The sequence below is a fragment of the Podarcis raffonei genome, chromosome 2, assembly GCF_027172205.1.
Source record: "Podarcis raffonei isolate rPodRaf1 chromosome 2, rPodRaf1.pri, whole genome shotgun sequence".
Classification (NCBI taxonomy): domain Eukaryota; kingdom Metazoa; phylum Chordata; class Lepidosauria; order Squamata; family Lacertidae; genus Podarcis; species Podarcis raffonei.
Genome location: NC_070603.1, coordinates 122,320,559 through 122,337,839, shown reverse-complemented (window position 1 = coordinate 122,337,839; position 17,281 = coordinate 122,320,559). Strand labels below are relative to the sequence as shown.

The 17,281-nt window shown below is 44.6% G+C and overlaps 1 protein-coding gene across 1 annotated transcript; it reads right to left on the bottom strand.

Annotated features, from left to right (window-relative positions):
* Positions 1–5,614: 5,614 nt before the first annotated feature.
* LOC128408850 (vomeronasal type-2 receptor 26-like) lies at positions 5,615–15,682 on the bottom strand. The gene is made up of 7 exons (XM_053378872.1): positions 15,459–15,682; positions 13,225–13,516; positions 12,107–12,913; positions 9,735–9,962; positions 9,009–9,135; positions 7,325–7,734; positions 5,615–5,932 (listed from the first exon to the last, which is right to left on the bottom strand). The coding sequence occupies exons 1-7, from the start codon at positions 15,680–15,682 to the stop codon at positions 5,615–5,617; spliced, it is 2,406 nt and encodes an 801-aa protein (XP_053234847.1).
* Between the last annotated feature and the right edge of the window lie 1,599 nt (positions 15,683–17,281).

The window sequence follows — 17,281 nt, the reverse complement described above, 5'->3', positions numbered from 1 at the left end:
GTGATCCAAATGAGAAGGAAGTTCAAATAAGAATAACAGGTAATGTGAAAAATTAGAATAGGAAGTCTGAAACTCACAAGGGAATAAACAGCAAGCAAAACATCAGGTAGATGCCTTCACTGCACTCCTTTTGGTGCCTTATGAAAACATTGATCCCAGTGAAGAGACAATTCAGATGGTTCTCTAATGCAATTGCCCATCCAGACATGCAGAATGTTGACATGTTGTTTTTCAGTGTTGTTTTCATCTGCCCTAGATCTTAATTAATTTCACCATTTTATTCTTTTGTAACCTACTTTAATTTTATTACAATCAAGTGGTATATGAATCCAGTGAAATAAATAAAATATCCCAGAATAAAACATATTTGGTAGATATGTATATATATTCTGGAGTGTGGGATACTTCAATTATTCTTTCACACCGATTCTTTCACACCTTCCCTGTACCTTCCAAAGTTGATGAACCGCATCTGCCCTATTTCCCTCTATAGCCTTTGCACTAACCGCCTTTTGACGGTCTTGTCAGCTCAATGCACCAGAATCCCTAACTCAGAGTGGCTCATAGAATATGTCAAATTTGTGCACCCCAGTGGCCAGCATCTTAGTCAACTAAATCATAACTCTTCTTGAGAAAGATCTGTGTCTTTCAGAGAAATATGTAATTCTCTTTACAACCTCATTTTTATATTTCCAGATGCCAACAAGTTCCAAATTGTCCATCATTTAAAGAAAAAAACTTTCTTTAGTTTATCCAGGGATGTTTTAATATTTTTATGTGAAGTTCTGTCCTGCACTGAAGACTCCACTCCATTTCTGTCTTCCATGAGGCACCAATTTTCAGATGCAAAATCCGTCAACCTATCCATAAGTCCCTTATACTGGTTTGTCTTCATTGGGAGCATATATGCCTACAACCAAAATTTAATTTCCTTGGATATTAACTTCCATCTCAACATATCTACTTTGTTCATCAGAGAATATCCATTTGGGGCAGAATTGGGAATGTGTATATAAAGAACAACTCCATTTACCCCCTTCAGTCCTGCAAAGATAAATTCCTCACCTAATCTATCTTAATCAAATATCTGATACCCTTTTTCCTAATGTGTGTTTCATATAAACAAATTTGAACCAAATTCAGTGTTTTCCCCCCAATAACTAAATATCTCTTTTCTCTTTTGAGGAGCATTTGCATCATTTATATTCCATGTTAAGTATTGGTAATCCATATCTGAGCAGATTTCTTTGTGACACCTGTACCTGCATCCCACATTTTTGATTGGCTAGTGAAATCTGTTCATCCAGAAATGGAGGTGTAATTGAGGAGGTCAAGTATGGGAGAGGAGTTGGGGGAGATCCTTCTCAGCTTGAGATCTCAATTACCTCCTGTTCGTCAGAGCAGACAATATTGATTCTTGATGGTTCCATGTTCTGACTCGAGAAAGCAGGGCTGTGGAACCACTGGCCAAGGTGGTCCTCTCTATCTGGTCCTCTGTAGGCCACATACCCCTCCCTAGCCATGCCCCTTATTGGTCCTGCTTTGTGACATTCTTGTGTGTTTTTGCATGACTGAAGTGCTGCCTTGAACTCTTATATTGCTCCTTGCTTGTCTGGATAGAGGATAGAGAGGGGTGTGCATATGTATGCAGGAACTAGGCTGCAGCAGAAAAGGTCAAAGGGGGGTTTTCATTGTGCTTTCCACTTTTCCCTTTAGCAATACCCGCCATTGGCATATCCCCCCCCCCATAAGGTTGCCCAGAAGGGACTGTGGCCTGGTTTCATGAGCTCAAAGTAGCTACTCCATGTTGTGTGTGTCTGTGTGTTCACGTACATCCTAAAGGAATATCTTGGTCCTGGCGCTTATGAAGGTACTTGGTTAGTTCAAGGCCAAGCTGACCTTTTCCCCACACTGACCCATGTCAAAACCAGGGAGCTATTTCTGTGAATTCTCATAAACATGTTTTCCTTCACCTCTGCACCTGCGCCTCAAGCCACATAGAAAATCTATGGTGTTGCCAAGGTGACGTTTCCTCTCGTACAATTATCCTTACTCTAACCAAAGCTCTAAGGATTTAGCCAAAGAATGCCTGTGAGAAAAACCAGCCCAATATCGAAATCAAAGGCAAGGTAAGATAATTCATTGCATTGTGTCTGAAACTCCTGGTGTGTTAAATAGCCCCTCTGCTGCTGAGAGTCTGTCTGGTCCATTCCCCAGTGCCACGAATGATCATGTTTGAGCATCTGAGGTCTAGACTTTGAGTTTTGATATTTCTTTTCAGCTGCATTGGGATGAGAAGTTTTCTTTGTTTCCGAATTTTGTCCCATCATATCCTAAGTAGTTTTGCTAGTAAGAAAAATAAAGTACATGCTCTGTATCACAAACAAAAAGCAAGCAGTGCTCCTCACTGCAAGTCTCACCCCTTGTTAGGATTGTGCTTGTCTTTAGGAATCCTCAAATGGGCTATTTTAGGGTGTCAACACAAACATTTTGGGGGGATCCATGAAGAAGGGGAGCTGGGTCATTCAAATTGTCAGATCACCCACATCCACAGAGGGAAACACCACATCTAAGGAATGTCCACAGCGATGGCACAGGCCAGATTTATTCAGGGACAGCCCCATGGAGGCCATGTTTTCCGCGAAGTCTGAGCAGTCCCTTGTAAGATCGTGTCAGCATGCATGTTAAAATTCCCTTGGACCTCCAGATGAGGTTTTTCCAGGAGAACATCTGACACAACCTGAAGCATCTCAAGCAGGGAGTCCTTGGTGCAGCAGGGAGGCTGGTACACCAACAGGAATCCTGCACTGCCCCTATTGCCAGAGTTCCAGAACATGCACTCAGAAAACTGTGTCCTCCTAATAGGTCGCTTGGTGAAAACTAAAGACTTCCTAAAATATCTCTGCAACCCCACTCCTTGCCAACATGACCTGAGTTGCTGTGCGTAAGAGAAACCTGCCGGACAAGCAGTGGCAAGAACAGGCCAAGCTGCTGTGTCCAACCAAACCTGGGTTACTCATACCAGGTCATTTCCCCCATCCATGATCAAGTCATAGATAGCACCGGTCTTATTGGTGGAGAAAAGGTTAACCTGCAAAAGAAGTCTTAACTGAGGGTGGGTAGGGTGGGAGAAGCTCTGGAGCCAACTGACGATTCCCAGATAAGATCCTCCCCCTATTGTGTGGGCAAGTATTCCCTCACCCTACCTGGCCTGGTCACCTTGGCAACGCCTCCCCAGGTGGGATTGGGCAACTGACTGAGGTAGGTGGAGACCTCTAGGTATCCCATCTGGGGGGAGGCGAAGCCAAGCCTGTGCTAATGGTGCCATATAGGGTCCAGGGGACTACATGTGACCACCCAAAGGGCGCCCCCCATTTAATGTGGGGAGCGGTCATTGGGGTTTTCACAAACCCTGTAGCCCTAACACATGCACTTTTATTCAGGTTTATTTCCTAAATTGTACCCTAAATATATAAGTTAAATAGGACAATCAGCCTCTATAAATTTCAGATAGGCTAACTTTTGTCACCTTGCCAACAAAGACCTGTTTGGTTAAAGCTATGGTTTTCCCAGTAGTGATGTTTGGAGATGTATGGTAGTGATGTATGGAGTAGTGAGAGCTGGACCATAAAGAAGGCTGATCGCCAAAGAATGGATGCTTTTGAATTATGGTGCTGGAGGAGACTCTTGAGAGTCCCATGGACTGCAAGAAGATCAAACCTATCCATTCTGAAGGAAATCAGCCCTGAGTGCTCACTGGAAGGACAGATCCTGAAGCTGAGGCTCCAATACTTTGGCCACCTCATGAGAAGAGAAGACTCCTTGGAAAAGACCCTGATGTTGGGAAAGATGGAGGGCACAAGGAGAAGGGGATGATAGAGGATGAGATGGTTGGACAGTGTTCTTGAAGCTACCAGCATGAGTTTCACCAAACCGAAGGGCATGATGAGATACTCAAACGCCCCCAGCGGGGTGAACATGGTGGTCTTCCACTCATCACCCTCTCGCACTCGGATGAGGTTGTATGCCCCCCGGAGGTCCAACTTGGTGAAAATCTTCCCTTTCCGCAGCCGGGCCAGAACATCGTCGATCCTCGGCATTGGGAAAGCCATGGGTTCTGTCAGAGAATTCAAAATGCCAAAGTCCATGACCAATCTGCGCTCGTTAGTCGATTTCTTGTCCACGAAGAACACGGGGCTCCCACCTGCCGCCTTGGATTCCCTGATGAATCCCCTTTTTAGATTTTTCTCAATAAAATCCGTCAGGTCCTTGATCTCTCCCTCCAACATGGAGTAGGTCTTTCCCACCGGCAACGTGGCCCCCGGGACCAGGTTGATCTGACAATCATATGGTCGATGAGGCGGCAATGCGTCAGCCTCCTTCTCGCTGAACACCTCCTGTAGATCCCTGTAACACGACGGGATTTCGGTCATCCCCGCTCTGCATGCTGCTGCCATCCTGGCCTCCGTTTGTCGAGGTTGCTCTAGATCCAGGCAGTACTCCATGCAGTGCGTCGAACCGAACGTCAGGGACCGTTGATGCCAGGAAACCACCGGATCGTGCAAAGCCAACCAGCTCATGCCCAGTATGATAGGCGGACCTGCCAGCGTGGCCACGTGAAAGGCGATGACCTCGGAGTGGGTAGACACCCGCATCCGCATTGGAGGCGTTCGATGGGTCACTTCACCTCCCAGCAGTTCTCTCCCATCAACTGTAGTGACTTGCAGGGGGAAATCCAAAGGCCTCAGGTTCAGTTGGTGCTGCGCTGCAAACTCCTTGCTAAAAAAGGAGGCAGAGCTCCTGAATCCACTAAGGCGAACTCCTCCACCGCCTGGCCATTTGGCAGCTCTAGGACCACCTTCAACATTATGCTCGCTTTGGGGTGTCCGAGCCGAGGACTTTCGCTGTTGTTCCCACCTGGCTGTTGCCCCGGTTCACCACCAGCCAGGCTTCCCCGTTTCCTGAGGTCTGGGGTGCCTCTGCCTCTGCCTGTTGGGTGGCCCTCGCCATCCCCTGCCAGTTACGATGCTCCGGACGCACTCTGGCAAAGTGCCCTGTTTTCTGACAGACAAAGCATCTCTTGGCCGCTTGCCAGTCTTTTTTCTCCTTGCCGCCTGACCGTTGAGCTTTCAAACTCTCCCGTGCGCGGGCTGTGCCTATTTCCATGGGCTCTGGCTCTTGTTGACGTTCTGAGGCAGCTGCCGGCATTTCAGGAATGCGGTCACCATGGAAACACCGCTCTTTGCCCTGCTTCCTTTCCTGCCATCTGGCTTCCTGTCTCAAACCCACCGCAAGAGCAGCTTTCGTTAACTCATCCATGTCTTTAGGGCGGGGGCCCCTCACAAGCTCGTCCTTAATTTCAGCGTTCAAACCAGCCTTAAACAGCCCTTGCACAGGCTCTGATTTTAAGTCCCATCCCAGTTTCTGCACGAGCATAGCAAATTCTGACCAGTAACTACATACCGTGGATTTGCCTTGTCTCAAAGCCAAAAGCTCCTCCTGCGTCTTGTCAATTAAACTTTGATCTGCGTAGATAAAGTCCATCGCTTGCCAAAACTTGGGCAGATTTCGGAGCGCTTCATTATTAGAGGCTATTAACGGCCGGATCCAACTTCTAGCCCCCCCCCGACAGGTGGCTAATTATGTGAGCAACTTTCTGAGCATCGCCTGCAAACTGAGCACTTTGAAGCTCCAAAAAATATCTCATTTCCGTTTTAAAATCCAAATAAGCCTCCGGATCGCCATTAAACTTTTCCACCCACGCAGCCTTGCCCTCATTTGCCAGGAGCCCACCTGTGGCTCCTTTCTGAGCAGCTCTGGCTTCCTCAAGACGGGACTGCAAGTCTGAAGCACGCTGTTCCAGCCCAGCATTTCTCTTCCTCAGCTCCAAAATCTCTTTCTCCATTTTGGGACATATTCCTTCTTTCACTAGCTTTCAGCAGCAATGGATTCGAGGCATGCTGTAAGGGGTTGGTGCTGCCAAAGCTAGCATAGATAAAGCTCCAGGCTCGCAGCCAGTTTCTGTCTTTACGATTTATTTACAAAGTTCAAACGGTTCCAAGAGCCTCAAAGGCATGTCCGTGCCTGTCTCACTCAGATGCCTCGAATGGCTTTTTCTTACTCCTCCTCCCCCAGCAGGCCAATCGTCGAAAGACCCGTCTCTTGTTTCCTCTGTTCAGTGAATAGCTAGTTCCGGGCTCTGAATCCCCCCTTCCTGTCTCTTCTTCCGATTCAGATGAGAAACTGCTAATTAGCTCTTTTGGCTCTCTATAAGTGCTAGTCTCCCCCCTCGGCTCTCTAGCCGTTTGCACTTCCCTGACAGCGCAGTTGACAAATAGCCTGAGAGGCAGCTCAAACATTTTTTTTTATGGAAAAGTGGGATAGATATAAGATATATGTTCAAAAATACAGTAAAGGTTCACTATCCATGCTAGCATTCAATTGACGTTGGAGAGAGACGGAATTGAGAAATAAGACCAAAGGTACATATTGATACAGGAATGTATTAGATAAAACGTAAAGAAATATACAATAATAAGAGTACATTCGTTTGTAAAAAAGGGAATATACAAAGGGATAGACAGGAAATCCAAAGTATTGGTACATATATGATTTTGGAATAGTTTTTTGTCCTTGTTTTTGCTTCTTCTTCTTATAGTATATAAACTTTGTATACATGTTGAAAATTATAGTACAATAAGCCTTGTGATGTAATATGATAATATTTACCGATGAAACATAAGAACTTTAATAAATAAATAAAATTCAAAAATAAATAAATAAAATGTTTCATTTGCAGCTGTGTAGCTGAGCCCTTAGAGAATCATATGGTATCTTTAATTTGAGTTGTCAGATGCTGCTTTGTATTCAGATCAGGCCTGAGTACAATAATGTAGCACTTGGGAACGAAGATGCAGCCCAGAAGCCCAGCACTGGAGGCCAAGATAGAGAAGACCTGCACAGCTACCATGTACTTCCCCTTGGTGCTCAGGTAGGTGGGCACAAAGGACACCCAAACACTGCAGAAGACCAGCATGCTGAAGGTGATCAGCTTGGCTTCATTGAAGGCCCCAGGCAGCTTCCTGGCTAAAAAAGCCACCATAAAACAGATGGCAGCCAGGATGCCCATGTAACCCAGGGCGCTGTAAAACATAGCAACAGACCCTTCATTACATTGCACAATGATCTGTCCAGCCTGGGAGTGCATGTCAGACTCTGGGAATGGAGAAGAGATCCCTAGCCAGATGGTGCAGATAACCACTTGAATACTGGAACATGAAATGACAATGGAGTTCATCAGACTTTTCCCCAGCCATCTCCTCACTCTGTTTCCTGGCTTAGTAGCAAGAAAGGCCATCACCACAGCGATGGTTTTTGCCAACACAGAAGAAACTGCAGTGGAGAAGATGATGCTGAAAGCTGTTTGCCGGAGAAGGCAAGTCGCTTTCTTTGGCTCTCCAATGAACAGGAAGGAAGACAAAAAGGAAAGCAGGAGAGAAATGAGGAGGATGTAAGAGAGGTCCCTGTTGTTGGCTTTGACTATGGGTGTTTCCTTGTATTTAATGAAGATTCCTAAGGCAAAGCCTGTTGTTAAAGACAGGAATAGGGAAAGGAAAGCTAAAACGATTCCCAAGTAGTCTTCATAAGCCAGGAAGGTGATAATCTTGTGGATACATTGATCTCGGTCTTTATTTGGATGTTGATCTTCTGGACATTTGATGCAATGATCTGCATCTAAGGAGGAGGAGAAAAGAGTGTCCAAACATCATCCATATGAATAACCATCTGTGTTCTATAATACCAGGAAGAATAATGCAAGGATGATCAGGGAAGGAGGCATTGTAGGGAGGGAGAGGCAAAAGTTTGTTTATTTCCTTTTTCAATGTTTACCATAGCATCCTGACTTTCTTTCAAGGAGAGAGAGGGTTTCCTTGCTTTTTATCACCCAAACAACCTTGGGATATAGGTATAGCTGAGAAACTCTCACCTCCACAGACATGTGTCTGGTGTCGACATTGTACAGCTTTCACCAAATACCAACGACATGCCTCTTTACCTTGAGCTTTTACCGTTCATATTTTGTCTTCTGGGGCCCATATCATTTGGGTGTGTTTTTTCACTTTTATTCTTCTGGTCTATTTGCAATTATTTACTTTTATATATTTCTGATATATACGTTTCCGAGCACAATTCAAAGTGCTGGTGTTGACCTTTAAAGCCCTAAACGGCCTCGGTCCAGTATACCTGAAGGAGCGTCTCCACCCCCATCATTCTGCCCGGACGCTGAGGTCCAGCGCCGAGGGCCTTCTGGCGGTTCCCTCCCTGCGAGAAGCAAAGCTACAGGGAACCAGGCAGAGGGCTTTCTCGGTAGTGGCACCCGTCCTGTGGAACGCCCTTCCAGCAGATGTCAAAGCGATAAACAACTACCTGACATTCAGAAGACATCTTAAGGCAGCCCTGTTCAGGGAAGTTTTTAACGTGTGATATTTTACTGTATTTTTGGTTTCTATGGAAGCTGCCCAGAGTGGCTGGGGAGGCCCAGCCAGATGGGCGGGGTATAAATAATAAATTATTATTATTATTATTATTATTATTATTATTATTATTATTATTATTTATCCAACACCTCCAGCAACATTTCAGTTAGCTGGATTGGAGAAAATTTGTTAGAAGGATAATTGTTCACTATTAAGTTTGTACATATGTCTTTAAATAGGTAGCACAAACATTTTTGTATTTCTTCCATGTAATAATTTTAATATGATTTATTTTATTTTGTATTGTGCTTTCACTAAGTGAACATTTACTATTGTATTTTTAATATATATATTTTAAAAAAACCTCATTTTCTTTTTGGTGTGGTTTTGGTTCTTTACTCACTGAGGGCACCGTTTAATAGCCCTAAATAAATGCATTGTGGGCACTGCACCCAAAGTTCTCCACTTTGCTCTCCGCTTTTTGGCCAGAGATTCCTACTCCTATTCTCCTTCTAACTTGGAGTCACCCACCTTCACAAGTAGAGATTGTCCCTTCTGCACATGGAGCACAAGAATAGCAGCAAATTGGCTTTCCTTCTTGAACCACTTTGGTGTATCCAGGCAGACAGATTTTGGTACACCTGGAGAAAGGCACAGTCTAGCCATAAAGAGAAAAAGGAACATCAAGGGGAAATTGTTAGGATTTTTTGTGTCTATAGAGGTTATTCATAGAGTTTGGAAACAAACCAACTGGAACTCTGGTTCCACTGGCTCCGAACACTTTGTTCACAAGAGTGCTTCTGTTGCAGAACAACATGGCAGGGAAATCTCTTTGGTGTGTTTCCTTCAACATTCATATCCCAGATAAGTATATTTAAGGCAAAAGATACAGTAACAATCTCTGAACAGCAGCAACAACAAAACAACAGCAATTAAACAGGCAATAAAACATACCAGCTACTGAAGGTGCTAGCTTAAAAAAAAAAGATTCTAGATTCAGGTAGGTAGCTGTGTTGGTCTGACGCAGTCGAAATAAATAAATAAAATCAAAAAAATGTCCAGTAGCACCTTAGAGACCAACTAAGTTTGTTCTGGGTATAAGCTGAAGTGTGCATGCACACGAAAGCTTATACCCAGAGCAAACTTAATTGGTCTCTAAGGTGCTACTGGATAATTTTTTAATTTTATTATTTTTTAAAAAATGCTTCCTGATTTGTTTTTGTTCTTTGCCCAATCATGGAATCAAGTGTCCCTTACCTGGTTAAACCGTTTTGGCCACACAATGGCTTCTGGGCTAATGGTGAAGTTGATATCAGCAGATGCCTTTCTCTGTATATTCCCTATTTTCACTCTGACACGAGACTTATTGGGAAACATCACCCAGTTCTCAATATCAAACTCAGCTGGCAGCTTCCCATTTTCATCCAAATGCAGTCCATCGATGGAGCCATTTGAAAACTGGATTTCTCTTAAGAAAGGGTGAAGCTGCAGTGACAGGGAAACATCAGATATCCTGCCTGTATTCTGTACGGTGTTTTATACTATATTCAGTTCTTTTGTATCATTTTTAAAAACTGTTTTGTTTTGCTTTACTGTATTGTAAGCTGGCCTGGCAGCTTTTGACAAATGGCAGTATATAAATGCTGAGATAAAAATGAAAAGAGAGCCCATCTCAACCAAGTGTAGAATCCTATGGCCAGGAGACCTTGTGCCTGTGCAGTCTGTTTTCTAGGTGCTACTAACTGTTGATGGGCATCTTCAAGACTCAGCAGGGACAGAGGAAGAGGTGAGCAGGGCCCAACTCCAGCTGAGAAGGCTGGATCTCTCTGTGGGCAGCAAGGAGGAACCACCAGAAAGTGTGGGGGTCTTCTGACAAAACTTTGACCTCTGCCAGAAGCCTCACAAAACTGGATTTGCTTCAGAGAGCCAGTGTGGTGTAGTGGTTAAGAGCGGTAGTCTTGCAATCTGGGGAACCGGGTTCGCGTCTCCGCTCCTCCACATGCAGCTGCTGGGTGACCTTGGGCCAGTCACACTTCTCTGAAGTCTCTCAGCCCCACTCACCTCACAGAGTGTTTGTTGTGGGGGAGGAAGGGAAAGGAGAATGTTAGCCGCTTTGAGACTCCTTTGGGTAGTGATAAAGCGGGATATCAAATCCAAACTCTTCTTCTTCTTCTTCAGTAACAGACAGACATTTTGTCTCACTACTCAATTTGATTCCAGTTGGTTTTGGGGTTTTTTAAGTGTATACAAAATGTGGAGTTGGGCGGGGGAATGTCATACAGTTGGAGTGCTGCATTTAAGAGGCAGTCAATGTTAGGGACAGTACGTACACAACTTGTTTAAGGGTAGAATTCACTGGAGTGTGTGGTGTGTTAGGGAAGGTAGTTTGTCCACCTTTGATCCTCAGCTCTCCCTCGTGGCTCCTAGAAGCTGTCAGCATGTGACAGCAGCCACACTCTGGGAAATGGCTTTGACTAAACCAGGTGAGGGGGGCTGATGGCTCTCAAGCTCTTGGTGAGTTAGGGACCTCCTCTGTATACAAAAAACCAGGCTCTGGAGGATTGAGCGGGTGAGACCAAGAATGGGTCCTATAGTCAAGAAGGTGGTTACTGCATGTGCTATAGAGGGAAATGAAAGCTGGATGGGGTTTTTGCAACCTGAGAAAGTAGCCAGGGCCGTCTTAAGTATATCTGGCGCCGTGGTGCAAAGATCCCTCTGGCGCCCCCCCATCACCCCATATCCCAGAGTTGCTGACCTTTTTACGGCGCTGCCAGTAGCTTTGTGGGGCTGAAGGAAGGGGGCAGCGGCTGGAGGGGGCTCCTCTGGCGGGGAAGAGATGGAGGCTTCGGGCGCGGCGCTGCTTCAGCGAGACAGGTGAGGGGAGTGAGCTGATGCCGGGAGGCCCAAACAACCTCCACCTCTTCCTTGACGCCCTGGTGCCCCACACCACTTTCCTCTATGGGCAAGACGCCCCTGAAGCCAGCCCTTCTAGGAGAAGGGAAGCTTGGATGCAGCCTTACAGCCATACACATTTGTGAGAAATGTTTCAGGAGTATACCCTGAGGAACAACCCATAACTGCTGCCCTGTAAGGCATCTTCAGGAGAAGGAAAGGCTAAGGAGTAAACCCTACACAAATCTGGAGTCCCAAAGCAGGTTAGGGGGCATCTTGTGTTCCTCCTTCTGCCAACTCCTGCATCCATCCTAGTGCCCAACATATTGTTTTCCTTTCCTTTGGACCATAACAATGAGAGTGAGAGGGGTATTCTTGTGCTCTAGGCGGCCCAGGACCTCCAAACACACTGTCCAGGCTTGCATAGTAGATGTCAACCAGTACCTCCTACTGATAAAGGGTGTAAGTAAGCAGAAACAATGCTTTCCATTCATTTGGCTTTTGTTTTCTATGTATGTTGAGATGGGGAACTTGTGCAGTTGGAATTTATTATTGTAGTTATTAGTAATATTCCATTTCATTTCATTTCATTTCATTTCATTGTACCTTGCCCATCAGACTGGGTTGCCGCAACTTCCAATATACAAAAACACAACAGAACATCACCCATTTTGTAAAAAAACAAAAACCTGGCTGGGACAATGAAGTTCGGTGTGAAAAAATGGGGAAAGAATTACCTGCCATGGCTGCAGCCTTTGATGTTCCAACCAGTCTCTTCCACCTCCCATCACCATCCACTTTGATTTAGATGAATAGGCAGCATTTAAGGCATGTGCAACAACTTGGACATTGAAGTAAGTGTTGTAGCTATCTTGAGACAGGGCTGTCTCCATCTCTTCTCTGGGCAGAATCTCCAGTTTCTCCTCCTCTGTGCATCTGGTCTCGCCTTTTGCAGCCAACACATGCTTTGAATATGAACAATGAAATGCTGTGTTCCAAAATTGTTGGAGAGCAGATGAGTATGGACTATTGTAGCCACAGCTGATCCTTCTTTGAGCCTTCATTACAAAGGATAATGAACCATGGATGTACTGGAACAGAACAGGAGGAGAGGACATATAGGTATTGGTGTCCTGAAAAGCTGCCGCAATCCAGATTTTTGCCCCAATTTCTTTCCCAAATGTCCCTTGTAGTGTCATGATTGGAATCCATCCCATTCGATTTATTTCATGGTAAACAATGACACTGACTTGTGTCCAGGTAATGAATGGTTCAATTAGACCAAGCATTTGATGACCATTCTTTTCTGGAAATCTTTTTGATAATGCAATGCAAATTCCTTTCTTGATCATTAAAGACCTCAAGGCACTTGTGAACCTTTCTCCATTGTCATTGTCTGGAGCAATGAGGCCAATCCACATCCATCCAAAATGCAGGAGCAACTCAACAATCCCTTGGTACTGAGTTTCTTCTTTGGGGACGATCCGGTAGACCAAAGGGAACTGAACTTCTTCAAGTGCCTGAGCAATAAAGCCATAACTGATCTGGTGGGAATGGAAGAGTTTGGTGTTTTACTTTGCTTTCAGAAGAAAAGACCAGATACTAACCTGGGATGATCAATATCTAACAAAATGTGTGCTGGCTGAAGCTGAGAGTTTTATTCTGAAGCATTGGGAGTGTGTGAGGTGGTGGGGGCTTGGTTTTATTAAATCAATCAATCAATCAATCAATCAATCAATCAATCAAGCTTTGAAGAAAAACCCATGGAGCCATGGCTCAGGATTTTCTTGCTCCTGTTATATTGCTGAACTTCTCCACTATCCCTCCATTCCAGCACCCCCACCCCTGCAAATACCTGAGGGATTTTGTAGATGCCTGACAAGACTGAAATCTCTTTCGAGATGACAGAATTTGCTCCTTCAAGAACAGCCAGGAGTTTGCTTTGTTTTCCACAGTGATAGTTGGGAATATTGCCTTCCCGGCCAGCAAGCAGGTCTAGCACGGCCTCAGATGTCCTCCGGGCATCAAAATAGTTCTCATAGAGGTTGTAGCCCAGGGTGATGTTGGGTAAGAGCCTAGGATCCTGGTTGATCTCTTGAATGGTGAACAAGAAGGACAAGGCATACCAGTAGGAAACAGGGGTGAACCTGCAATTCAATAATAATCATTAATCGTCAAACTGCTGTTCAGCATTTAATAAAACTAAACACTATTTGAACCCCAAATAATGGTCTGTATGCTTGTGTGAGACATATCCTTGTTGCAAATGTGAAAACCCATTTGCTGCTTAAGAATAAAAATGGGCGAATTCACACTTCATTGCAGAATAGAAGCACACAGCCTTCAAATAACTAAACACAACACCCACACCCACACCCAAAGGCTGTGATTGCTGCAGTAGTCTTGGCTGCTTCAAAGGGAGTGGGGAAATACCCCTTTCCTGAAACAGAGAACTCTTGCCTGTGGAATAGGGGATATAAGGCTGCAATCCCCACCCTGCTTATCTACTGCATCCATAGCATTTTCTTTTCAGCAGGCATGGATTGTGCTGTCAACAAAAGTCACTTTTAGCCCCACCAATGACGGGCAGTGCAGCTCTTTTCTGAAGCAAGCCATCAAGATGCACATCTTGTACCCTTTCTCTGAGACTGTCTTGGGTCCATGAGATTAGCTGGCAGACACAGCAGTGAGGAAGGATCCTTAGGAATATGGTTCCATGCCCAGAGCCAAATTGAGTCCCAAGATGCATTGTACTTGACTGCATACATTACTTTGTATTGGGGCATTGGGGGGGGGGGTTCATGTCGTTCCAGTGGGGGGGGGGGAGTTCTTTTAGATTTGATAATGTTTTAAGAGCACATATATAGTAGTTGTATAACCAGAGGATTACTGCAGCAGAACTTCAAGATCATTACTCTTTACCATTCCCGGCCATTTCTGGGTTGACAATGAAGAAAATTCCTTTCCCATACAGTTCTATTTACATTTTTTTTTATTGCCTCAGGTGATAATTCCTGCATTGCAGGGGGTTGGACTAGATGACCCTTGGGGTCCCTTCTAACTCTACAATCCTATGTTTCTGTGATTCTAAGAAGACAACTATTAACAGTATATGCATACAGTTAGAAGCTACTGGCGTATCATGAGCTACACACTATAAACTAACTAAGTAAAGTAGATTAAAACTTGGCTCAGTCTGTATCAGAGTCTGCAGTCAATGAGGTTGTTGTAGTCAAACTGGAAGCTTGACTCAGTCTGAAGGCTGAAAGGCTAATGGATGCAGAAGACTATAAATTAGCCAACACACACACACACACACACACACACACAAACAGAGTTTTCTCCTTCAGCGAGAAAAAACTGGGGGGACGGACCCTTTCATAATGAGTCATGACAGATGTCTATATCCTTGACCTGTTTTCAGGAGGTCCACCTCAGCTGGCCTTCTAACCCTGAACAGAAATCAGAGGATAGGCAAGAGACAGGCCCAAGCACAATTGATGCAATTAACACCCATATTTAAATGACACTAACACGACTAACATTGCTTTCTGCTATAAAGGAGAGACCCACGAAAGGAGAGTTGCCTTGTAATTCATTTTTTTATCCCTGAGGAAATTGTTCTCTTCTCAATCTCATTATACTTTGACACCAATTATGCCAACATTTTCCAGGAGTAAGCTCCAGAAGGCGGAAGGGGAAAAGAATGACAAAGAATCTAATTTTCACCCAAATATCAGGAGAAAATATTTGTAACTGTCACCCAAGTTCTTACACCTACCAACACTGTCTGAGTGCCTGAGGGAACTTGATCCATTTTCTTTCCACCTATATTCCTATTAAACTTGGGGGTACGTTTGCCAAAAATAGTCACCTTTGATTTTGCATAATTAATTCTGAGTTGCTCTGGTTGGCAAAATTTGTATAGTTTGTTCAAGTTTGTTACAATACTATTTATATAGAGGTTGAATAGGAGTGATTCTAGCAGGCAACCTTGTCTGACTCCTTTATTAGTCCTGATTTCCTTTGTCAGGAACAAATGGCGTGGAGGTGCTGAAACATGACCTCCACCTGCAAGTACTTACTTACCCCTCAAGTCTGGTTAGCGGGGTGTTGGAAAATACATATGGAAGTTGCCTATGAAAATTTCTTGGGGATATGATTCCGCTGATGAGGAAGTCTCCAGGCCGGTAATAATTGTGTGCTTTATTTTCATCCTTGATCAGATTCAAGGGGCATTTTGCCTCTGGGTTTTCACAGACTTGAAAGGGCATCAGGAGAAGCAGCAGAAGCAGCAGCAGCAGGACTCTCATTTTGGCTCTGCCTTCTAGACCTCCCTTGTGAGTGGCTTCTCTCTCCTCTAGAGCTAGTAAATCAGCAAAAGAGAAAAAGAGTTCTTACATCACCCAATCTGCTGTGGTTTCACCAATACGGTTCTTCTTCAGAACCATTAAACTACATGCATATCTATCTTGACTCAATCACACTCTTATTCTGGGCACTAATCCTCCCGCTCCTGCTGGTACAGTGTAATAAATAACCTTGTGCTACCCTTGCTTCTGATGTTCATGCAATCCCTAGAAATATCTCTTGAGCTTTGGCAAGAATAAGGATAAATTACCATGATTTTGATAATTATAAAGGGGGAGGTTCACTTCTGCAACATCTTGGAGTCCTTGTGTGACTCAAGGGGCTGGGGCAGAGCAGGGAGGTGGGGGGAAACATGTTTGTGAGAAATCAGAGGTGTAGCTCCCAAGTTTAACAAGAGTCAGTTGGAGTGGGGTGAGTTTGGGCTTAATTTAGTGTGGGAATGTTCAGGGTGGAAGAAGAGGAGCTATTGTTTATTAATATCCATGCTTACCTGCGCTAGCAAGTTCCTTTAGTTAGCAAAGTTACATTCCCATTCTCAGGCATAGCAGAAATCTGGTTACAGGCTCGTTAGAACCCCTTGTTGTTGTTGTTTAGTCATTTAGTCATGTCCAACTCTTCGTGACCCCATGGACCAGAGCACGCCAGGCACTCCTGTCTTCCACTGCCTCCCGCAGTTTGGTCAAACTCATGCTGGTAGCTTCAAGAACACTGTCCAACCATCTCATCATCCCCTTCTCCTTGTGCCCTCCATCTTTCCCAACATCAGGGTCTTTTCCAGCGAGTCTTCTCTTCTCATGAGGTGGCCAGAGTATTGGAGCCTCAGCTTCAGGATCTGTCCTTCCAGTGAGCACTCAGGGCTGATTTCCTTAAGAATGGATAGGTTTGATCTTCTTGCAGTCCATGGGACTCTCAAGAGTCTCCTCCAGCACCATAATTCAAAAGCATCAATTCTTCGGCGATCAGCCTTCTTTATGGTCCAGCTCTCACTTCCATACATCACTACTGGGAAAACCATAGCTTTAACTATACGGGTCTTTGTTGGCAAGGTGATGTGTCTGTTTTTAAAGATGCTATCTAGGTTGGTCATTGCTTTTCTCCTAAGTAGAACCCCTTACTATTATGCAATTCAATCTCCCTCAGATTGAATTGTATGTTCCTGGTAAGATCCCTTTTCAAATCCCTCCTAAAAAAATAAAGACACCACAGTCTTATTCATAAGCAATAAAAAGAAAGTTTACTCACAATCAGGCAGAGCACAGTGTGCTCCCTGAAGGCAGGCATAATGTTACAAGCATATACAAACTGTTTTACCCCATATGTAGGTTGACCTAGTGACTGCAGTTAGCAGTCTCGGAAGTTCGCAGGACAAAATGAAGATCAAAAAGAGAGTGAGTGGCGGCATTCCTTGGCCTTTTACCAGGTCTAGAAAGGTCACGCCCACTCAGGAGTCACATGCAAGGAAGGATGTTCCAGGCCAGGAGGAACAGGAAGTTTTGACTGGCTGGACCAAACATTCCCTTGCATGTCCACTCTAGCAAAAC